General features: G+C 37.9%; 1 protein-coding gene across 5 annotated transcripts; it reads right to left on the reverse strand.

Moving 5' to 3' along the window:
* Positions 1–290: 290 nt before the first annotated feature.
* On the reverse strand, positions 291–25227 carry SPC25 (SPC25 component of NDC80 kinetochore complex). 5 transcript variants are annotated; one of them, XM_033423500.2, is made up of 8 exons: positions 13068–13161; positions 11820–11972; positions 11661–11726; positions 9742–9795; positions 7017–7163; positions 5647–5751; positions 2333–2431; positions 291–568 (listed from the first exon to the last, which is right to left on the reverse strand). In XM_033423500.2, exons 2-8 carry the CDS (start codon positions 11956–11958, stop codon positions 444–446), a joined length of 735 nt encoding a protein of 244 aa, XP_033279391.1. In that variant the 5' UTR covers positions 11959–11972; positions 13068–13161; the 3' UTR covers positions 291–443. The 5 variants fall into 5 exon arrangements, with proteins under 5 accessions (XP_033279391.1, XP_033279389.1, XP_033279390.1 ...); XM_033423498.2 differs by having other exon boundaries at positions 13019–13144; XM_033423499.2 differs by having other exon boundaries at positions 13016–13144.
* Between the last annotated feature and the right edge of the window lie 246 nt (positions 25228–25473).

Genomic DNA, 25473 nt, shown 5'->3' on the forward strand with positions numbered 1-25473 from the left:
ATAAGATGAAAATTGGTTATAAATTTTCTATATTTGGATTTTCAAAATTAGATTCTTTTCTAAAAGACATTTTAGAATACTGCCAATCTTCTTCTGATGTAAAGATTTGTCCTTTATTTTAACTGTAGATCCCACTTGGTTTAAGATAAAAATATTCTTTCCTTTATGATATTAGGATAATATTTATTTTGTGAAGTACATTTTAAAAATTGCAAACCTTAGGTTGGGCCCACACCCCCTCATTTTTTATTATTACTGGTCCATGACCTCCAAAAGCTTGACTTTATAAATCTTTCCTAAGATTTTAATTTAAATAATTTACAGAAATAGCACACAGAAATGTTACAAAAATACAAACGGATTATAGACAAACAACAAATAATGAGACCTTTTTTAAAAAGAGAAACACAATAGGATAACGGTTTTTATATACTATTTATACATTAATTATAAACAATAGCAGTAAAAGCTTTCCGAACATTGGCAAGAAAAGCCGAGAAATTGTTGGACTTCCTTACATTTTCTTGAAATTCTGCTAGGCCCTCAAGATGAGGAGCACTATCTGACACTAGAAGGGGGAAAAAAAAGGAAATTTGAATGAGTTTTTTAATAGAAGAGAAATATTTCTAACTTAGATGTTCTCATCTGATTCAAGTCATTTCGATTCCATTTTATTGAAATGCTTTCAGCATAGAATGATAGATACACTTACTTGATTTTCGTATCCTGTCTTTTAGACCTTTCCTTTGTTTAATCTCTAAATATTCAAATGTTAAGTACTATAATCTTGCTTTAAATTTAAACAGAAGGTAATCAAGGGATTGAAGAGCTTAGAGAAACAGAACAGCATGCCATTTCCCATACATTTTGTTTTAACTGTTTAAAATATTTTAACAATTTTTTTTTGAACTGTTGTCAGTTTTCTCTGCAAAATTTGGCCTCAATTCTAATTTCTGGTCACTGGATTAAAAAAAGAACAACTTTCAATGGCAACCCTTAATAACTTACAGCTGTGGAAAGAAATATCTGCAGTTTTACAAGTGAAATGGGGGTCATTAGAAAATGTGGTTGCTATTCCCAAAGTGGTATTTACATGGACTAGTAATGAAATGAGACTCAAAAGACAAAGAACAATATGACCCTCGAATGCAGTTGCACCAGCTGGTACACACTGGGAGCAAGTCTCCAGTAAAGGTGGTCAAAGGAAAGGAATGATCCAACTTTCTCTACCGTCAATCTTGTCCTTTGTCCAAAGAGAAGAAATTCAACCATGTCAGATTTCCAGCTCTTTGGTAGAGACTGCTTAGGAAACAATGCCCATGACCAAAGCAGAGAAAGAATAGCAAAGAGTGCTTGGTTCAAAATTGATACTGTAGATTCTATTTTAATACATTATCAAATACTGTGACACTACCTAGCAATAGAGGCTATCCAAGTTGGTGAAAACTGAGACGCTAGGTAGGAGGTTTGGGGGTTTGCTTTTTAAAATTTAGCACCCATTATCAGACTAGAAGATATTTACCTATAGAGTAAAAAATCAAACACTTGTACCTGAACTAGATTCCTAAAATATAAATTTCATTAGAATAGGAATTGAGTCACTAGAGCACATCAGGGAGCCAACTCAGCAGTTTACCTGAGCGTCTGTCTGCTATAAACGCTTTAGGATGAGAACATAGGTATAAAGAGCTAAGACCCATTTTTCTGAATTCCAATAAGTTAAGGACTACTTTAAAGGGGGCCTTAGAATAATAAAAAGAGATAAATATATTTCCATTCTCTTCTTGTTCACACTACTGCCAAACATATATATTTCCCATGCATCAAAGCCCTTCTGGCCTGCTGGAGAATCAGTAACTAAGCTAAATTATCAACGTTCGGGATTTTCAGGATAGGATAACTTGGGGGGAGCGGGGGTGTTAAATGATCACATTCTGACTTTACATTCAATTTTAAAACCACCTACTTAGATAACTTACAATATCCACATTTAGGCAGTCATAACCTTTATAGCTTTAGCTTTGTTTTAAATTCTCTTAAGAGGATAATTCATACTTGCATATGAAATGCAGTGATCTTTGGTCTTTTAAGTCTTTTAGCCACAGTGGCACTGTGTCATCCTGAAGAAAAGTTACTTATTAAGGCTCCTGGATAATATCTATAAAAAAACTATACTCATTGCCTTTAGAAGACAATATTCCAAGAAGCAAGACTGGAAAAAAAGCAACAGCTTGTGGGAATATTACTTGCCTTCACATTACTTTACACTCTAAGTCAAATAACATTCTGGGATGCCAATCTTAAGTACCAGTTAAGAGACAGGAGTACATACCTTCATAGTCCCTCGCTTCATTTAGGCTCAGGGAAAACATAAAGGGGCTCTCAGGATGCTTAGGGTCAATATTAGTGAATATAAACTGCAACTTATCACCTGAAAAAAGGGATTAAATTATTTAGTATGAGAATTATTTTATTGTGCCAAAGCTCTCAATGGAGATGAGCTTTCTTACCTCCATCTCTGATCAATATCTACATTGCTAAGTACATATATTCACTTAACCAATGTCTCCAAACGTACAAGTTACAAATTAGCTTTGAAATGCACTGTAGTTTCAATATGACCGAAAGCACAAGCAACAACAACAAAAATAGATAAATTGGACTTCATCAAAATTAAAAACTTTGCCCTTAAAAGGACACTATCAAGAGAGTGAAAATACAACCCATGGAATGGGAGAAAATATCTGCAAATCATAGATCTGATATGGGTTTAACATACAAGATATATGAAAAAAACTCCTACAACTGAACAACAAAAAGAAAAACCCAATTCAAAAATGGACAAAGGGACTTGAATAGGTATTTCTCCATAGAATATATACAAATGGCCAATAAGCACATGAAAAGATACTCCTTACCACTAATCACTGAGAAAATATAAACCAAAACTACAATGAGATACCATTTCACACCTACTAGGATGACTATAATAAAATAAATAAATAACAATGTGGGCAAAGATGTGGAGAAATTGGAGCCCTTGTACATTGCTGGTGGGAATGTAAAATGGTGCAGGTGCTGTAGAAAATACTTTGGCAGTTCCTCAAAAAATTTAAACAAAGAATTACATGACCCAGCAATTCCATTCTGCGGTATATACTCAAAAGAACTGAAAATAGAGACTCAAACAGATAACTGCATGCAATGTTCACAGCAGCATTACTCACAGCAGCCAAAAGATGAGAGTAATCTGGTGTCCACCAACAGATGAACACATAAGCAAAACATAGCATATATATACACGATATTATTCACCCATAAAAAGGAATGATGTTTTGATACTTGCTACAACATAGATGAACCTTGAAAACATTATGCTTAGTGAAATAAGCCAGACACAGAAGGACAAATATTATATGATTCCACTTATATGAAATACCTAGAATAGGCAAATTTGTAGAGACAGAAAGTAAATTAGACGTTATTAGGGGCTGAGGGGAGAGAGGAATGGGAATTATTTAATGGGTACAGAGTTTCTGTTTGTGATGATGAAAAATTCTGGAAACGGATGGTGGTAATGATTGCACAACACTGTGAATGCAATTAATGCCACTGAATTTTACAATAAAATAGAGTTAAAGTGGCAAATTCTGTTATATTTAACCGCAGTAAGTTTTTATTGTCATTTAATAATTTGACAATAAATTTAACTTGACTTTTTCTACACAGTTATCTGGACTTAAAGCCTAGTTTTCAAAAGACCTCCAAATGCTTACTAAGGAGTAAATACTCAGTAGAAACTCAAAATGGCAGCCACAAAGTAGAAATTCACATGCATTTCAGTTTTACTCTACAGCATAAAAAATGCTTTTAATTATAAAAAGAAATCTTCAGAAACACTGAAAAAAATTTGTCTTGCATTTAAATTCAAAATGAAGTAATTATGTCAGTATACCAGATTTTTTAAACTGTTAACAGTAATGGGAGGTATGCATGCCAAAGAAAAGATTTCATAAGATATTCAGTTAGGCAAAATGAAGAGTTTAATTTGTGTTGTCTCTTCTTTAAAACATTATTTCCTGACCTTGAGGACTATGAGAAACTTCTACTTTAAATATAAAAATAATTTTAAAGCTTTAAAACTGGTTTTGAAACAAAACACAAAAAAACACCTCAGGATAACAGTGAATATAAACTTAGAGACCAATGGATCAAAAGTTCAGAGCTGGACCTTATGTTCTCCTCTAAGCAAAGGTTAATATTTTGTATTAAAAACTCATTCTGACAGATAGGAAGAAAAACAAAAACCAAGGCAAATAGATATATGAATAAAGGGTCCAATCAATCTCAGAAAGAAGTGTAATTAGTAAACAATGGGAAAAAATGGTCACATTTTCATTAATAATTAAAGAAATGCATTTAAAAAAATAGTTTCTATTATATCTAGTCAACTGCTAAAAAACAAAATAAAACCAAAAAACTTTAAAAAAACTACAGTTCTGGCACAAATACAATGCAATGGGTACTCTTTACATTGTAGACAGATTGCACAGAAAAGTTAACATAGCAGGCCTGAGACTGCTATCCCCAGAAAAGGCATGCTTGCAAGGCTGGTCCTTGCCTGGTGTGTCAGAGATCCCCAAGGCCACCACAGGTTTGAAAATTCACTAGGAGGACTCAGGACTCATCATATGGTTATACTCAGTGCTATGATTGCAGTGAAACGATACAGCAAAATCAGCAACAGGAAAAGATACCTGGGGTGAAGTCCACGGAAAACCAGGCACAAGCTTCCAGAGTCTCTAATGAGCTTCCCCGGTAGACAACACTTCACACGTACTGTCACAATTCGATGCTGAAGGGATTAAGTACGTCCTGTGTGACTCCACTGGGTTAGGACTCTTAAAAACTTGTGTCTGAAAAGCTCGTTTTCTCTAGATTTTGCCCCATGTGCCTTTTTTCTTTGGGCTGATTTTGTTTTGCATCCTTTCACCGCAAGGAATCTGAGCCCTGCTGAGTCCTGTACACTTTCCAGTGAATCGCCAAAACTGAATGTAATCTTGGGAACTCCCAACACAATAAATATTTCTGTAAATTGGCACATATTTACATAATGGCTACAAAAATATTCATATGCTTTAACTCAGTAATTCATTTCTGGAAATTCCATGGAAATTGTGTCAAAAAAATGGAGAAGTCTACCTATGTTCACTATAGTACTTCTAAAACTGAAAAATGTAAAATCCAAATGTTAACTTAGAGTAATATGGGTTAAACAATAGATATAAGTTTGAATAAGTTATGCTACACTTATGGAATGAATTATTACACCACCATTTTAAAATCACCATTATGAAGGCTATAGCAATTAGAGAAATACTAATCATACAATGCTAGTAAGAACAAGGAACAAAAATTATTTGCATGTTGGCAACCATGCGTAAAATACATTTATTAAAATACTGGATGATAAACAACCAAGGATCAGTAATTACATTAGGGTGATAAAAATTTTGTAATTTTTTCCTACTATCTAAAAAGTTAATAATGTGGCCATTATTTTACTTGAAAATATTTTTTAAATTCTTTTCTACTTAAGACAGACTTTTCTAATATCCTATGTTTTACTTACATTAATATACTTACCATAAATTTTTCGAATTTCTAGTCCAAGTCGATCTGTATACAGGTCTGCAGATTTCTGTAGCCTTTTCAACCTCTCTTCATTAGCTTTGTTAGCAGTGGAAATAGCTATAATTAAAAACACAGACACGGAGTATTGAATATTTTAAATAACATTCAATTAATGTTATTTAATTAAAACAAACTTAAAAACAACTATAAAAATGATGCCAGGCAAATGAATCAGCTTATATTTACATTTGTTACAGTTTCTATCTCTACCAATTTGCAAAAAGGGGCTTCTGCTCATTCAAGCTGGAAGGAAAAAATGCATGAGAAAATACATACAGGTAGTATGAGGAATAAGTTTTATTCTATTTTAGTATGAAGTAGCATGAATAAATAGGCCAAGGGCTTGCATGACTAGCACAGAAACAGAAAGACTTCTTGTACACTATTTTGCTTTTCCTGGTTAGCCAAAGATATATCAATTGCTTCACTGGAAAAATATTCTATTCTTTAAAAATAACTACTTCTCACAAGAAGTCAGCCTTATTTCACGCTAGTTTAGAATTTTTTTTTAAATTTAGTGCAATATTCCCTAAGTAATACTTAGCAGATGAGAAAAATAATGTTGACTGGTACATAAACTCTATAAGGAAAAGCAGTCACAAAACAAACTTTGCTATTTTCAAGAGATTTTAGAATTGATTATTTCATTTGTGGGCAAATAAGGCTCCTATCCAAAAGAAGCACCATTTTTAAAAAATGTGAACGGGGCTTCCCTGGTGGCGCAGTGGTTCAGAGTCCGCCTGCCGATGCAGGGGACGTGGGTTCGTGCCCCAGTCTGGGCAGATCCCACATGCTGCGGAGCGGCTGGGCCCGTGAGCCATGGCCGCTGAGCCTGCGCGTCCGGAGCCTGTGCTCCGCAACGGGAGAGGCCACAACAGTGAGAGGCCCGCGTACTGCAAAAAAAAAAAAAATGTGAACGTCTTAGACAAAGAGGCTTTGCAGTGTGAAGAGCATGCTTAATAGTTCCTGACAGAGAATGTATGATCAATAAATTTGTTGCATAAATTACACTATGGTTTCTCCCAGGCAAATCTTATTTAGTGAAACTGTCTCCCACTTTGCTTAATTAAACTCCCATATCAATTTCATTATTCTCTGGTTCTATCAGAAATCAAAAGGATCTTTAAGCAAAAGAAGGAAAATGAAACGCACTTAGCAAACTTCACAGACACCTTGCAGAGAGGTGAGTGGCTGGCTGTGACCGTGACGTATGTTAGCCACCTGTGGCGGTGAGCTGGGGAGAAGGCAAGATGTCCACACTGTGAACCATCACCACTTTGAAATTTAGGTTGTTTTAAATACATGTACAACTGGAAACTTACTTTCCCTCTTCCTAGCATATTCTTCCTTAAGATCCTGGATATTTGCGGTCAGTGCGTCCAATTCCTGCTTTTTGTCTTTTACTTCAGCAATCAACTTCAACAAATTCTCTTTCTTTTCTTGAATGAGCTTATTCTGCCTGCAGATCTCTGTAAGAAGCACAAAGTATTAGCTAGAATCTATATGCTTTCCTTGTCAACATGTATCTAAGAGCAAAATACTTTCATAAAATTAATAAAGAATGTTTTAATTGATAAGCATTTCCCGATGATTGTAAAAATTGTAAAGGAACAACAAAAATCCATATCTAGTCTTTCCTGCTTGTCTTTGAAAGCAAAAATGAAGAGACAAAAATGCTTATTAAAATGAGAATACTAAATTAAACCACAAAATACAAAATCAAAAGATCATGACCTTTGCAGCTCTCCCCTCCAAATAAATACATGAATAAAACCTACCACCAAAGGCAACCAAACTCTAGAAGATGGCTTTGCAGATGCTTTGAAGAAATAGCTAATTTTAATGTCATATAAATAATTCTGGAATATACCACAAAGAAGAAATGAGAGAGGAAGAGAGGGAGGTAGGGAGGAAGAGACCTACAGCTCAGTTAAAACAAAAAAAAAATTCGAAAACAAATGTTGGTATACTTAGCAAATTAATATGATAAATATCGTAAGTCAAGAAGTAGATTGTTCCCCAAACAAATTTATTAAATATTTAAATGTAAAATGAAATCTTATGAAACCTAAAAGGCAGTATCTGTGAGTATAAAACTAACTATATGGGGAAAGACTGTTTTACTCAAAGGCAAAAAGAAATCAAAGAGAAAGGCAGGCAAGCAAATAAACTCATATTTGATTCAAATAAGCATAAAAACTCTACTATATGCTAGATACTGTGTTCTTACATTTATATAAATTTACTTAACTTTCACAGTAATACAATTACCATGTACATCTTACTCTTTTTTAAAAGAAAAAAAATACTATATATAAAATAGATAAACAACAAGGACCTACTGTATAGCACAGGGAACTCTACTCAATATTTTGTAATAACCTATGAGGGAAAAGAATCCGAAAAAGAATAGATACATACATATATATAACTGAATCGCTTTGCTGTACACCCTAAACTAACACATAGTAAACCAACTATAACTTCGATTAAAAAAAAAGAAGGAAAAGACTCAGCAGTTCAATAACTTGCTCACAGCTTTACTTGCTAGAATGCAATCAACAGTAAGACCTGGATTCAAACTCAGGTCTTAACTTCAAAGGTCATGTTTTGTTTTGTTTTTTTTTTTTCCGGTATGTGGGCCTCTAACTGTTGCGGCCTCTCCCGTTGCGGAGCACAGGCTCCGGACGCGCAGGCTCAGCGGCCACGGCTCACAGGCCCAGCCGCTCCGCAGCATGTGGGATCCTCCCGGACCAGGGCACGAACCCGTGTCCCCTGCATCGGCAGGCAGACCCCCAACCACTGCGCCACCAGGGAAGCCCAAAGGCCATGCTTTTGACCATTAAACTATCCTCTCCCAACAAAGGTAATTATTCTTAATCTAAAGAAGACACAAATATAAATTCCTAAGAAAAAGACCAGCAAAGGAATGAACAGAGGAAACACAGAATGCAGATGGTTCTCAAATACAAAAGATGATTTAACCTCAGTAATCATAGAAATGCAAATAAAGCAATAACACACTAATTTTCACTTATTATAACAATGTTCACAAAAATAATAGCTAGTGTTGAGAAGAATGAAAATACTAGAGTCCATGTGGAAATTTTTTTTTGGAAAATATTTTTGACATTGCAAAATAAAAGTCTTAAGGATATTCATGTCCTTTGATCCAGTAATTTCATTTTTACAAAGTTCCTCTAAGAAAAGAAGATGTGTGCAAGTATTCATATACAAAAAATTATTTTCAGTGTTATTTATAATGTTGAAAAACTGAAAACATTGTATATGACTAATAAGTAAATTATTAAACACAGTATATCAATAAGGTGTAATGTATTTTCAAAGAATTCAGTAATGTGGGAAAATCCTGCCATAGTAGATAAAAGAAAAAAAAAATGATACAAAGTTATATAGATACCATGAACACAATTATCTTTTTTTTTTGAACACAATTATCTTAAAAAAACCTAGATAGCATATGAAAAATAAAAACTACAAAGTCTTCTGTTAAGTGTGGTTCTCAACATTACAGATATTTTTTTATTTTTCTGTATTTTCCAAGAATTTGGACATGATCACATTATATCAGGTGTAATTTAAAAATAAACATCTTATCAGAATTACCAGAAAGAAAAATGCTACTTTTTAAGGATAATTAAGTAGAACTGTACTGCAAAAGAGATACAGTTTTAAAGTCAAAAGTTCTCAGTTCCCATCTGGCTTCTCAGTTGTTACCCAAGGACCTTGATCAAATCACAACTTCGGGGCCTCTTTTCCTCATTTGTAAAATGAGAATAATAATGGCTGCCCATTTACTTTCGCTACAGGGTTAGGGTATCCAATGATAATGTGAAAAGTTTTAAACTATTAAGTGGTACATAAATACCATATATATGAGCGTTTTTATTCTAACATTTGAACAATTGTGTGGATTTGTGCCAATACAAATGTAAGGGCCCTCAGTATTGCATGACTATTATTTTATATGTTTATAGTCGGCTCTTTTATTCGCCAGGGCCAATATTTCAAACTTTCACTACTCACCATGGGAACCCGCCCTTACATTTTCCCTTCTATGTGGAAAGGTGAGATGGTACACTGGAAAGAGCACAGACGTTTCAGCTGCAATCCTAGACCCTCTATCTACAAAATATATGATCTTAGGCAAGTTTCCTAACTTCAGTGAGCTTTTAATTTCTTCATCTGCAAAATAAATCTCCTCTGCCCAACACATAATGTACTTCATCATCTGACCAGCCACTTCTCTGCCACTCCCCATTCACACTGTACTCTAGCCATCCCACAACTCAACAAGCTCTCATGTTTCCACCACATTCCATATGCTCTTCCCTCCTCTAGAATAGGGGCACTGACTCTGATGGACTTCCCCATCCCTCTTCTATGTGACCTTCTCCGGGGCAGTGTGACAGACTGTGCACATTCAAATCATGTTTCTGTTGATTACCAGCTGTCTGACCTTGAGCAACTTACTTAACCTCTCTGTGCCTATTTCCTCATCCATAAGGTAGGATTAAAAACAATAAACATACCTCCGAGGGTTGTTGTGAGGATTCAGTGAATGTAAAGAGCTCAGTATAGGGCCTGGCATGTGGTGTATAACGTAAGGGTTAGCTGTTAAATATTTTGTAATCCTCACTGGAAAATTCAAGCTCTCCAGATTCTATGTCACTAAATTCCCATCCCATCATTATAGCAACTATTACAATGTATTTTAATTGTAGTTTTCCTACCTATGTCTTCCACTAAATTGTGAGCAGTGTATAGATTACATCTTACGAATTGTGGCCTCCTTGGTGCTTGGCAAATAGCAGTTAAATGTTCAACGAATTAATCAAACTTATGTAAATTATATTTCTGTTCAAGTATAAACTGATTTTTTTAAAGAAAAATGGTTGATAATGCTTTCAGATTTTAAACTATTTAGAACACATCTTCACACTACAGATAATCATTCAGAGCACACTTTGAGATGAATTGTAGTTTTTGAAAATTTATAGTTTCAAACTTAATTTTCTAATCCCTAGGGATTCTACAAACCAAAAGTGTTTAAAGGACCTAAACTCAATATCACTCTTACAAACACACACACACGGTTTTCCTTCCTGCTACTGGTTACAGAGGGAATGAGAAGCAGTAAAAGGACATGGAAGCTTCAGGGCAGCTTAGAAAATAAACACGGGTAGAAGTCTACCATAACAGCCTACCAGGTTTCCAAGATCAAATGCCTTCAGGGTCCAGATAATGAGTAAACTAAGTGCTCAAAGCAAAGCAGAAGAAACAATCAGGGACTGTGGCATATTAACCACATGTGTCCCACATAAAGGCACTCTGATTTAATAGTGTTCAAAACATGGTGCAGCTAAATTTAGTATCTCCAGTGGATCTCGGACCGTGGTTATATGTCTGTGGTCTGTGTGTGAGAACTCAGTAAAAGCTGCCGATCCACTCTGGACAATCTGCAGAGGCGTAGTAAAGAGAAGGCAAGAACAGCAGTAAAAATATGGAAAGAAAAACTGTCAGAGTGTTAACCCTACACCCAAAGAGCTGAGGGAACTCCAGATTTTCAAACCCTAGTCTGTGAAACTCATTTTTAAAAAATTCAGGCATTTACACATCAGTATAAATGAATCTCACAAGCATAATGCTGAGTGAACAAAGGGACAGAATACATACAAAATGATGCCATTTATATAACATTCAAAAACTCAATACTAAATTAAAATATTGACAGATTAGTTCTAGAAGGTGAGAGAAGAGGAAGGTATAACATGGGATGTTCCATTTATTAAGCTGCATTATGGGTACACATATGTTCATTATTTTCATATGTGTATACACTGTATATCTATAAATACATTGTTTTACTTGTATGAGGGATTTCATGAAGATGTTTAATTTAGAAAAAAACCCTCTGTGATCCATTTCTACAGATTGTCACATACGATTTTGATATTCCAGAAACATCTCAACCATTCGTTCTTCTTCCTTTAATTTCACAGACAGCTTTTCTGAAACAGAAATTGGGAGGTGAAATTTCAATTCAGCTGAAATTACACTAAAAAACAAACAAAAACAGCATGTTACAAGTTAAACTTATGTACCTGCAAATGCTTTAATGGAATCCTTGTAGGTATCTCTTAGGCCCACCATCTGACAGGAGGTGTCACTGACAGTGCTTCTGAATTTATTCCAAAATTCATTTATGCTTTTATCGAATAGTGCCAGTTCGTCCTCTACCATTTTGTAAGACAATGCTAGAAAACAAATAGGACACATTATATTTTTTAAGTTATTGAAACCATATCAGCCACATATTCCAATCAAGTATATTTTGGCAGTTTGATCTTTGCTAGAAAATGGTTAGCAACTTACTTTTTTTTTCTTTCCTATTGAAGTACAGTTGATTTACAGTACTGTATTAGTTTCAGGTATACAGCAAAGAGATTCAGTTATATATATGTATATATCTATATTTTTTCAATTCTATTCCATTATAGTTTATTACAACATATTGAATATAATTCCCTGTGCTATACAGTAGACCTTTGTTGTTTATTTTATATAGGATAATGTGCATCTGTTAATCCCCTACTCTCATAACAACTTACTTTTAACTCTAGATATTCCAGGGCAGATCAAGCCTCCTAGACTTAACTATGGTCAAGGTGCAGCAGGAAATCAGGACACTCTACCTCCCAGGAATTCGTTAGTAGTGTGACCGCACATAACACTTACACACTCTCTGACCTTGGGGAAATGACTCTGCCTCCTTTTTTCACAAGTAAAATTGGTGACTTCTAAGGTCCCTTCCAACTCTGACCTTTCTGATTCCACCCTGGATTGTCAGGTCCCAAATGACAGGGCCCCTATCATAGAATAAGATCCCACACATCTACACTCCCTCTCCCTCCCCCACCCCCAGACCGGGAAAGATACCAGTAAAACGGAGACTGGAGGGGAGTTTAGTGGGCTTAGTCCAGGACTAGTACTTGACCTCGACTCTCTGGGCCTCAGTGTCCTCCTCTGTAAAAGGATGTCCTGTAAGACTCCAGGACCCACCAGTTCTCTGTAACGCTAAAACCTTCCCAGTGACGTCAAATCTTTCCAGGAAGGTCACAGACATGTCTTGGCGAAACCCCAAACCCCTCTGCCTCGTCGCTGCCCACCCTGCAAGGCCCAGACGCCCAAACAGCAACAAGACGTGCATTTCAGACTCCGCCCCCAAAAACACGCATTCCGCCTCCAAACCCACTTTCCCCAATCGCGACAGGCGGGTTTCGGAGCCCAGCTCAATTACCACCTTCTCCGGCAGGCCTGAGCCCGACCACCTGCCCCACAAAGACACGAACCGATACCAGCCAACAGCGGGTCTCCAGAACCGGACCCCGCAGCCGCGCCAACTTTCCTATTTCAAACCTATGGCGCCTTCCGCCTCCCGCCTTTGGGCACCTTTCGCTTTCTGATTGGCTGATAGTATAGGCTCTTCATGAAGGGATTGGTTGAGCTAGCCCTCCGGGATTCTCGCGAGAAAGATGGAGAAAAGGGCATTCTGGGATAGGTAGTTCTTTCTGAGAGCGGCTGGACTCTCCGCTCTCCTTGGGAAAAGTATCAATAGTTCCCGGAGGACTGGCCTGACGGACCATTCATCCATTTCAAATAAAAGTTTATGTAACAAATATAAATATTGGACTTTAATTGTATTCTGTTGCCAAGTATATAGCCTCTTCTTTGATACTACCCGTAGCTTAAATAAAACTACTAAAACTACCATTGCATAATCTGTCTCATGATTTAATAACTCTCCATTGGGAAGTGGCTGAAATATTACTGTTTACTGGCTTCTAATAATAACAAATTCCAAAATTTCTTCATTCTCTGTTTTTGATCCTGTAAATTAAAGCAAAGACATTAAAAGGCAGTACCTAGTACTGGTAGTCCCTAACCCAGTAGAAATTCAATGACACAAAACTTTTAATAGCCAGGAGAGGGGCAAGATAGGGGCAGGGGATTAAGAGGTACACACTACTATGTATAAAATAAATAAGCAACAAGGATGTGTTGTACAGCACAGGGAATATAGCCAATATTTTATAATACCTTTTTAAAATAAATTTGTTTTATTTATTTATTTTTGGCTGCGTTGGGTGTTCGTTGCTGCACGCGGGCTTTCTCCAGTTGCAGTGAGAGGGGGCTACTCTTCGTTGCGGTGCGCGGGCTTCTCATTGAGGTGGCTTCTCTTGTTGCAGAGCAGGGCTCTAGGCACGTGGGCTTCAGTAGTTGTGGCACATGGGCTTAGTTGCTCCGCGGCATGTGGGATCTTCCCGGACCAGAGCTAGAACCCGTGTCCCCTGTATTGGCAGGTGGTTTCTTAACCATTGAGCCACCAGGGAAGCCCTATAAATACCTTTAAATAGAATATACTCTATAAAAATATTGAATCATTACGTTGTATACCTGAAACTAATATAGTATTGTTCAATACTATAAAAAAATAAATAAATAATAATAAATTAAAAAAATTTTAATAACTAAGATTCTTGCTACCTGCTGTCTCTGATTGGCTGTATTGTATATAAAAGTGCAAGGAGAGACGTAAGTCAGAGGTAATTTAAGGTTTGAGACAATGGTGATACTGCTGGCAGAATTGAAATTGCCTTCACAGTAGGTTTGGTGTGTTGGGGGAGGGGTGTTGTGGAGAGGCAGAAGCATCATGAGTTATAATTTTAATCTGTTCAGTTTCAGAGGATATTGTTGTACATATTAACCAAGTGCTAATGTCCTGTAGTCAATTTACTTCTTCAATTAATTACACAGTGGGTAACAGCTTCAACTCTCTAGTAAGACTGCCTGGGTTTGACATCCAGGCTCCATCATTTGATAAGTGTGACGGTGGGTAAGTTACTTGGTCTCTTGAACCTCAGTTTCCTTACCTGTAAAGTGAGGGTAATAATAATAATAACAGTAAGAGTAGTATCTTCCTCCTATACCCAATGTGAAGACTAAAAGAGAAAGTAAATGCAAATACCTTGGACTAGGTCCTTATAAGGTAAGTACTCAAAATGCCTTCTTGTTTTTATGATTTATACACTACCTACTTCCTATACAATAGGTTATCATATTAAAACACATATAAATAAGACTTTAAATAGAACAAAATCTAAGTTAGCAAAGAAATAGAGAAATTGTTGCAATTCATTACTAACTTTAGCTAAGGCGATGCATGTAGCTCCCAAAACAAGACAATCACACTACTTGTACAATTCTTTTTTTAAGGAAACATGCATTCTGCTATGTCTGGATAAATACAGAATGCAACCCTTCCACCCCAATCCAAGTTGAATTAATTAATCAGTTAGGTGTGGTTATTTAGCATTATCCATTTAATAATTTGCCAGTGTCTCACAAATACAATTTTAGTTTCAGCATAATGAATATTAAATTTTTAACAATAATCAAAAAACATTTTCAGCAATTTCTTTAGGCCATTACTAGTTCAAGATAATAAATTATTTCTTCAGATTAGAATAATGCTTGCACCATCTCTCTAATGTATTTTTGATGGAATCTGGACGCGCATGACTGATCCGTGAGCAAAATGGAAAAACTGCTCATTAGCAAGGCTTTGAGATAATCAAGACTGACACAGGCTGCAACTACGTCTCTTAGACTAAGGTGAACATCTTGTACCTGACATTTTTTTGCCCTCTTTAGTGGACTATTTTTGTTAGGTTGACTTCTAGTATGAGTGGGCAGAAACATCCAAAAGATCCTCACAGAAGCAAATTCCTTATTACACATGTATACACATCCTCTTGGTTCTGTTTCTCTGTAGCACCCTGACTAATACATATGCATATACATTTTGTTTCTCCATTCATCCATTGATGGACATTTGGGTTGTTTCCACCTTTTGGTTATTTAGAATAATGCTGCTATGAACATGCGTGTACAAAGAATATTCAGTTTTTATTTCTCGTAATTTAATTTTGGTCTAATTGTTATGGGCAGAATAGTTGATGCCACTAAGCTAAAGTACCTACACGAAGGTGAAGTTTTATACTTTCTACCTCTCTACTAGTCCCTTCTCTGGTTCCTCTTCTCTTCCCTAATCCCTAAATTTAGATGCTTCCCAAAGTCCTTGACCCTCGTTTCCCACCAACTTATTTCCCAGGGCAATCTCATCCCATCTCATATAGTTGTCTCTCAGATTCAGCTTGTTTTGCCCACTTTTCTGCATTCCAGTCACAGATTTCTAGCTATCTTCTGGTCATATCACAAAGATTCCTCACTAGTAACATTTCAAAAACAAACTTTATCATTTTCTTGGTAAATATGCCCTTTTTAAAAATTTTATTTATTTTATCTTTGGCTGCGTTGGTTCTTCGTTGCTGTGCGCGGGCTTTCTCTAGTTGCGGCAAGCGGGAGCTACTCTTGGTTGTGGTGCGTGGGCTTCTCATTGCAGTGGCTTCTCTTGTTGCGGAGCACGGGCTCTAGACACTCGGGCTTCAGTAGTTGTGGCTCACGGGCTTAGTTGCTCTGCGGCATGTGGGATCTTCCCAGACCAGGGGTCGAACCCGTGTCCCCTGCATTGGCTGGTGGATTCTTAACCACTGCACCACCAGGGAAGCCCACAATATTCCCTTTCTTTTAATGGCACTGGAGTTCTCCCAGTCCTCCAGTTCAGAATCTTGGTATCTTCCATGACTTCTTTATAGTTAACTGGTTGCCAACACCTACAGATTCACCTATATTCCACCACCCCCACCTTCCCTTTTTTCTATTCTCTAGATCTCTATTCAGGCCCTTACTACCTGGTCCTTACCTTCAGACTCTTGCCCTCCCAATCAGTTTTGCCTACCATTGCCACAATAATATTCTCAAAGTGCACTTTTTTCATATTATTTCCCTGTTCAAAACGCTTTCAGTGTTCCTTCATTATCTTAAAAATATAGTCCATATTCCTTTGCGGCATTCAAGTCAAATCATTGATTGACTTGGTCTCAAGTTACCATTTTACCCTTATTGTTCAATTGTTTACTTTATATTCTGATAGAAATAAACAATGAGCCCTGCACTTCTTTAGGTTAATTTTGCTCATATAGTTTCTGTTTTTGAAAAATTTTATTATGAAGAATTTCTAACATACACAAAAGTGAATAAAATAGTATAATGAATCTCTCATGTACTCGTCACAAGGCCCCAGCTATCATCAACCACTGGCCAACACTGCTCTATCCAGACCCCATCCACTTTCCCAGACAGCACGTCATATCACCCACAAATATCTCAGTATGACTTTCTAAAAGTTAGGGACTCGTTTTGACATAACCACAACACCATTAGAACACTAAAAACATTAACATTAATTGATTAGCATATTGCATTAAAAATCTGTTTTAAAAACACAATTTTGACATTTATGAGACAATTGAAAATTTTAACAATTTCAAATTTTGAATTGTCTCGTAAATATCAAAAAAAGGGGATTTTTTTTACAGTTTTTAATGCAATATATTTCAAATGGAATGCATTTCTCCATTTCATCCTGCTGTCTTGCATTTCTAAATTCTACCCATCAGTCAAGGCTCAGGCACTTGCCACCTCCTCCACAAAGGCTGCCTTGATCTCATAAGCTGAAAGTTAAATCTGCTTTTCCTCTTGTCCACTTACTCTATCTGTTAGCCCCTAAGGACACAGCAGTATGTCATTTACATAAATATCTTCCCTGCGAGACCACAAGCTCCTTGAGGTATGAGTTAGCCCTGTCCTGACCAGTACAGGTAAGAATTATGTCTTGTACCACTAGTGCTGCTCAAAAGTGATGTTCCGCATGCACCCAACAATATCACCCTCATCTAGGAATTTGTTGGAAATGCAACTTCTCAGACTGATCTCCATTCCCACTGAATTGAAAACCCTGGGTGTGGGCCCCAGTAATTAGTGCTTTAGCAAGTCATCCAGGTAATTCTAATGCACACTGAAGTTTGAGAATACACATAGTAGGAATTCTATTTATTTATTTATTTTTTCGTGTGGTACGCGGGCCTCTCACCGCTGCAGCCTCTCCCGTTGCAGAGCACAGGCTCTGGACGCACAGGCTCAGCGGCCATGGCTCACGGGCCCAGCCGCTCCGCGGCCTGTGAGATCTTCCCAGACTGGGGCTTGAACCCGTGTCCCCTGCATCGGCAGGCAGACTCTCAACCACTGCACCACCAGGGAAGCCCACAGCAGGAATTCTTTAGACCATCTACAAAATATGAACCCAGCTATAAAGTATCTTAACTCTACTGTTAAGAAAATGAATAGTATTGTCTAAGGGTAACTCCACTGGGTCCTTTGGTGATCCAGGAAAAAGTTTATAAATGTATAGTTCATGATCATTTCTAGGGAAGAATGCATAATGAGACTCATGGAGGGGGTACCTGGAACAGATGTAGCTGGGTCACTTATAATAGTGTCATTATGGAATGCCAGTATTCCTGGGATGCTAGCCAGAGTGGAGGTAATTATTTTCTGAAAGTCACTAGGGTATAAACTCGGTCTGAAATAAATCCATTTTACATTGCAAGGTGACACTGGAGAGATCTTAAATACAATTTATTTTGCAGGAGGCAGATAAGCTTGTGGTAAAAGGATAACGACCATGCACAGAGACATTAAAGGTCAATACCTCCAAAAGAAATTTTTGTTTATTGCCACTGCACCAGTGACACAAGCTAAAATCAAATATCTCTGAATGATGTTGAATTGCAGTGAGTGCTATAACTCATAGATGAATGGTTCATGTTATAAGAATATATCTTGTGGTTATATAATATTTGGCATGGCAAAGCATATTGAAGAAATTCTAGCCTCTGTCCTACAGGTTGCAATCTAAGTAAAACAGGCAAGATTTACTGAAAATCAAAACCTCAGGAAAATCTAAATGAATCAGAATAAGAATGTTCTGGGAAGAACTGGAATCATTCAACTACTGGAATTAACTAAAAATAAGGCAACAAGTACAGGGTTTTGAGACTGGCTATCGGGTTAAAAGATTTTTTTTTTAATTGAAATATAGTTAATTTAAAATGTTGTGTTAGTTTCAAGTGTACAGCACAGTGCTATGTTCTTTTTCAGATTCTTTTCCATTATAGGTTATTATAAGCTATTGAGTATAGTTCCCTGTGCTATACAGTAGGTCCTTGTTGTTTACCTATTTTATATATAGTAGTGTGTATATGTTAATCCCAAGATCCTAATTTATCTCTGCCCCCCAAACAAAAGATTTTTTTTAATCTAGTTGTTAAGAGGAAAAAAGGCATTAAGACAAACAAATTGTGCTGAGGAGACTGGAGGACTGAAGATATTTCTGAAGAGACTGAGGAAATGAGGGGATCCTGGGCATAAGCACCACGGACAGTGAGTGGATGGGATCCCAGTGAACCTTATGTTCTACTTAACTTGTCTGAGTCAGGGATGCCGTTGAGAATCTTATGAAAGCTATGGCCTTCTTCAAAGAAATGTGCACATGCACAAATATTTTGCATATGATTTCAAGAAGTTCAACGACCTCTAAATAAATCAAATTCAGGTAAGGGACTCCTAGTCTACTGACCAGATTTGGTTATATTAGACCCCAAAGCACACACTCCTAAAGATTTCTTTTGTTCAGACATGCTGTTACTGGCACATGTCAGATGACTAGCAGAGTTCTAGTCATCGTACAAAACATGAACAGAACATGTTAAATGCAGAGTTCTACCACAGCAGGAAGAAAAGGTATTGATCCTAAAGGGGATGGTGGTTGGCTGTACAATTTTCTGAAGCCCCTCATTATGTGGAGCACACCTGGCTTGATTCCGAGATACAACGGTGAACAGTACGGATTTGGGTCTGCTCCCTTCGAGTTGTCTTTGCTCTCAGGCTATAGGAGAAGGTTGACATTTGTGACCGATTCAAAGAGTGAGCTCAATAAGTATTCAGTGTGAGGGTGGGACAGAGGCAAGGAGAGAGAGAGAGGAAGAAGGAGAGAGAAAAGGGAGAGAGGGAGGAAGAGGCAGAGGTGTCACAGTGCAAAGGAGAAGCAACAGAAGAATTGAGTGGAAGACTGGAATTTTATCACTTTGCCCTACTTCTACTCTACTCTGATCAAGAATCTCACAATTGGAAGTCAACTCCATTTATACACATTATTTGGCAAAATAAGAAAAACTAATGTTAATTATAGGTAAGATTTTTGGGGTGTCTACCATGGGCCTTAGATAAAAAAAGAAAGAAAATGAGATTATAAAAGGATGAATGCCAGAACACACTAAGCCTACATCCACGGGAAAGAGTGGGATAGTATAGGCCCCAAATAAGGTAATTGAGAGAAAATGCCTTAGGGTAGAAGTGAGAAAGTTCTATAAAGAAGGGTAAACTACACACAGGATGCACAGGAAGAATATGGTGCCTTGTATCAAGGGAGAGGTGAATTAAGATGGAGCTTCTAAAATTTAATGCGCATAAGAACCACATAGGAAGCTTACCAAAATGCACATATCTGGACCATGTTCCCAAAGAGTCTGATTAGCTGATCTGGACTGCGTCTGGTAATCTGCATGCAGGTGGTCCATAGACCACACTTTGAGAAAGACAACCTGAAAAGGAGGAAGAGGAAACTATCCATTTTTGGATCTTGATCTACAGAGCTTAGAAATGGCTTTGCTCCATCACTTGGTGAATCGATCTGGGAGAAACCTTGAACTCTACCAACCTTTACTTCGAAATGACCCAGCTTATCAGGCAGGCTCTGTTATTGGTGGGAAAAATCCACTCGAAGATTATTAGTACCAAAAAGAACCAACCTCCTGAATCTCCCTCCTGCTGTGACCCACATAGGAAAAGTTCTGGGGAGCATCTCCACCCCAAGCAACGGGTGGCAGATGGCAAACTGAGGAGGACCAAGGAAATGCTTTAAAACAGGGTTCCCACAGGAACAAAATCATAAACACGTATAAGTACTGTAGAGCTGGAAGTGAATAGTTTAGAGGTACAATGGGTCAAGTAAGCACTGTTCTCCTTTTCATCATGTGTTCCATTTTAAAATTTTTTAGGAATTGCTTTTAAAATTGAATTTAATTTTATAATTATGTAAACTATTTACATGGCTTCTAATTCAAATCTAAAAAATAAGTGTATTGGAAGAAATTTAGTTTTTCCCATTCCCTATACTCTATTCCCTTCTCTCCTTTATAGATAACCTTAAAACATTTAAAATTGTTTATTCTTCTATTATCTTTAAACATAAGCAGATGCTTACAAATATTACTCTTTTCTTGGATAAACATTTTACATAATTTTCTCTACCTTAAAGGAGCTTTCCTGATCTGGACACCTGATAACATCGTCTCTGTGGAAAAATGCATTTGAGTTTAGATTAACTGCCTCTGTATAAGTTAGCAGTCATATCAAGTTTTGTGACTTAATAAATCCATTCATTCAAGAAACATTTACTAAATAACTATAACAGGCCTAGGGTTAGTTCCAGATCTTGTGGGATCTAAAGCTTCTCTAATATTGGGTCCTCTCTTTAAGAAAAAGACTATAAAATTAGTATTACAACTTGCAGCAGCTCTCAGCAACAACCTGCCCTGCCAGGGGCCCACGCAAGATTCTCCAGCATCATGGGAAATCAGCCCCTGCATGGGCTTGTGCTAGGGACTGTACTGGTGGTTCGTATACAGAGCAAACATGATCCCTTATTTTGTGGAGCTTGTACTGTGGTGCAGGCGCGAGAGATTAAACACATAAGCTCAAGACAAATATACAATTACAAATTGTAATTAAATTCCTGTTATGCGCTGAATTGCATCCCCCCAAATTCATATGTCGAAGTCTTAACCCACAGTACTACCGAATGTGACTATTTGGAGTTAGGGTATGTAAAGAAGTAATTAAGTTAAAACGAAGTCATTAGGGTGGGCCTTAATGCAGTACGACTGTTGTCCTTATAAAAAGAGATTAGGACACATTTGTACAGAAGGAAGACCGTGTGAGGACACAGGGAGAAGATGCCACCTGCTAGCCAAGGACGGAGGCCTCTGAAGAAATCAACCCTGCCAACACCTTGATCTCAGACTTGTAGGCTCTAATTTCTGTTATCTAAACCACCCAGTCTGGACTTCCCTGGTGGCGCAGTGGTTAAGAATCTGCCTGCCAATACAAGGGACACGGGTTCGACCCCTTGTCCGGGAAGATCCTGCATGCCGCAGAGCAACTAAGACCGCGAGCCACAACTACTGAGCCCGCGTGCCACAACTACTGAAGCCCACGTGCCTAGAGCCCGTGCTCCGCAACGAGAGAAGCCACCGCAATGAGAAGCCTGTGCACCACAACGAAGAGTAGCCCCCGCTCACCACAACTAGAGAAAGCCTGCGTGCAGCAACGAAGACCCAACACAGCCAAAAATAAATAAATAAATAAATAAATAAAAAACGAAAACAAAACACCCAGTCTGGTACTGCATATATTAGCCCTGGAAGACTAATACAATCCCTAAAAGAAAAGAGTGTTGGAGAGAAAGCACTATTACAGGAATGGTGAGGAAGCTGATCAGAGAAGGCAACTCTGAGAAAGTTCATATAAGCTAAGATGTGAAAAGACGAAAAATGATCAACTATGGGGAAGAAACCGATTTTGCAGATCCTGTTAAAAGGCAAAAGAAATCAAGGTGCTTTGCTTTGGTTAATTATCCCACAGTCTACAGAACCAGATGGTCCCCAGGCGACAGTCTTCTAAAATTATCCACCTAAGATGAAAAGCTAATGTGCAGCCAGCTTCCATACAGTCCACAGACTCTGAAGGACTGAATGAGCAGGAAGTTGAATTTTTAATTATAAGACACGATGTATTGATATCATTCACACCTTGATTTAAGGATGTTTCTGAAGAAAATGCATATGATGAAATATGTAGCTCAAACACTTCTTAGAAAAAGAATAAAACAATGTCCTTCCTTATGGTTCATTAAAGAGATTATGGAAATTATAGAACCTGAATATGCAAAAACAAAAAAGCCAGGAGCACAGACTCAGATTAGTCAAGGCTAACGCCTCACAGAGTAGTGATATACTTGAATAAATTGATTTGTCCTTGGCGAGGAAGTGTATGTCTTCATTTTAACTCAATGAATAATACGAATTATAGAATCACAGGATAGACATGGGAGTCCCTTATTTCTTGGTGGGATGCCACATAAACTACTTCTGACATATGCTTATTCAATTTGTCTTGTGAAAGACTGAATATACAAACGGACAATGGCTGGACCAAATATGACAACAGAACTTTGACCACAGCCTCTGAAGCAAAATGCCAAGAATGGTCAGGACTTGGTCAGTGACTGTTAGCTTCCCTATTTTTTGCCCCTGGCTTCAACTCAGGACCAACCAGAGAAAACAAAATATGTTTCCCAAACCAATCACCTAAGATGCTCTGTTTCTTGTAAACTCCTCTCTAGCTTGCCCATGCCAACAACCTCTTACCAGAACATACCTGAGGCCTTCCTTCTTTTCACTATAAAGTGTTTCCACTCCTCTGCCCATTTTTGAGTTTGTGTCAGATGCATGAGATGGTGGCTGACTCTTGCTATAGTGAGCAGAATAGTAAATAACCTCTGTTTGCTCTCATTTGGGTGGCTTTAATTTATTTCTATACATGACTGTTCCCAGAGAAGAAAACGTGTGCTGGGTCCCAGGGCCATCAGCAGAGGATGGGAATCAGAGCCCCCTTCAAGCCCTGAGGTGCCCACCTTCATGCCGCTTGATATTTCCTTCAGGGAAGATGTCAGTGACTGGGAAGGTAAGAATAGCCACTGAATCCCCACTGTGTCCCTGCTGTCAAATGATGGGATAAGCCAGCCAACAATTCAAAGTGGTGAATGTATCTGTGAAGTTCTTAGTGATCAAGCAGCTGGCCAGATGTGCTTCAGTGTCAACCAGTCATGATCCAGGTAAACTGGAGTTCTGGGTGGTTGAAAGCATTTGAAACAAGCTGGTTATAGCATCAGCTTTTATTCATTTTGCAGCTGTTTAAAAATCTCACCAGTGTTGGCCTTGAGCAACCCAGCCATGGCTTAGACTAAGAAGAAACATTGCTCTGGAAACAAAATTTCATCTCCAAACAGGGCTCCTGCACTAAAGAAATGACCTGGGGCAGGTTACTTGTTCATTTCCTCATCCCCAAAATGAGGATTACTAGACCTCTGTGAAGGTAAAATTGGATAATAAGATGGAGTATTTTTAAAGGTAAATAATTGGCAGAGCATAAATGCAAGACATTCTAAAGCACAAATGAGTTTTCAGCACAATTGATTTTATCCCAGCGTTTACATCACTTGGATTCAGATTAGCACACTACTGGCAGAAGGAGGGTGAGTGTAATTCATGGGCTGCCTGAGGGAAGAGCAAAATGTGGGGAGAGCCAGGGCTGGCTGACTACTCCCTGGTTCTCCTCCCACTGCAATAAGAATAATAAAGGAGACTGGTAAGGCTCTCACTGTGGACAGAGATTAATATTCACTTCCTGGAAGCCTTGTAAAGTCACTTTCTGAAAAATGACCTGGTGCCATTTGCCATCCCACTTAGTGACTATCAGACCCGAGTTCTCATCCACAGAAACCAGGCTGTATTTTAAGCTCCTTCCAGGTGAGCAGCCCAGGAAACTCAGTGAGCAAAGTTGCCATCATTACGTCCTGTTTTATGAGGAGTGCATTTCAACTGCCACCATTGCTTCACCTCTTCTGGAAATTAGGGTGGTTTATTCTTTAATTCTAGAGATAGATTCTCTGAAGCCTTGATAACAAGATAAATCACTTAGTGCAAAAATCGTATTTGACAGGAAATCCAGTTACACCCAATAGCTGACATATTAAATGTCACTGAAGTTTCTTTCAGGTTGACTTTTGGCATAGAGAGGGGCTTAAGATCAAAAGGAGAACAGGTTATATATGAATGCTTTATCCCAGTGATTCTTAACCCTGACTGCACATTGCAATCATTTGGAAAGTATTTTTAAAATGCCAATGCCTAGGTCCCATCACCAGAAATTTAATTTATCTGGGGTAGGACAAAGACGTGAGATGTTTGGAAGCACCCCAAATTGACCCCTTGATTAATGGTCAATCAAGACATTTCCTCTAGGAGAAGCCACAGAGCCTGGGGAGGTACCTGTAGACACTGGATCCCCGTAGCAAGATGCCGTTAAATGATGGGGCAGGGCTCCAAGAGAAGCTCAAAGTGATACTTACAGCCTGTGAAGAAGATGCCTAAGTGGCTGGGAGTAGCAAAGACAACACTATGAATGGTAAAGTAAGTCAGGTTACCTACCTCCACCTTCCGCCACCTGGTGGGGCTTGATAGCTTTCACAGGCATCCTCGCAGAGAAAACTTTGCTCTCTGAAATCCAGCATCTCATTTCTGACTTGGATTCATAGTTCCTTTTGAGCTGCCCTTCTGTTTATTCCCAATCTACACGTTTGTTTTGGTGCTTCCCAGGTACTCGTAATGCACGCTCTGTTTTCAGCAAACCATTTTCCTGATTGGTCAAAAGCCCTTTGAAATCTGTCACGTGAGCAACTCTCCCGTGGTCTCAAGTGTATTTTCTAGTCAATAAAAATATGCCTCATTCCTAACGGTTCCACTACCCAGGAGATCTACTACCCAGTGATCTCTAGCTCTGCTTTCTGGCTTCATGGTCAAAAAGCAACACATTTACTTCCAGATTTCATATATT

The sequence above is a fragment of the Orcinus orca genome, chromosome 7 (assembly GCF_937001465.1).
Source record: "Orcinus orca chromosome 7, mOrcOrc1.1, whole genome shotgun sequence".
NCBI classification, from domain to species: domain Eukaryota; kingdom Metazoa; phylum Chordata; class Mammalia; order Artiodactyla; family Delphinidae; genus Orcinus; species Orcinus orca.

Coding starts and splice junctions, on each gene's coding strand:
- SPC25 (XM_049712289.1), bottom strand. CDS start 25,155: ATGAGATGCTGGATTTCAGAGAGCAAAGTTTTCTCTGCGAGGATGCCT. Junction 7,164..11,660: donor GTTTCTGGAATATCAAAATC/GTATGTGACAAT, acceptor TGCTTCTTACAG/AGATCTGCAGGCAGAATAAG. Junction 569..2,332: donor TGAAGCGAGGGACTATGAAG/GTATGTACTCCT, acceptor TCCCCCTTCTAG/TGTCAGATAGTGCTCCTCAT.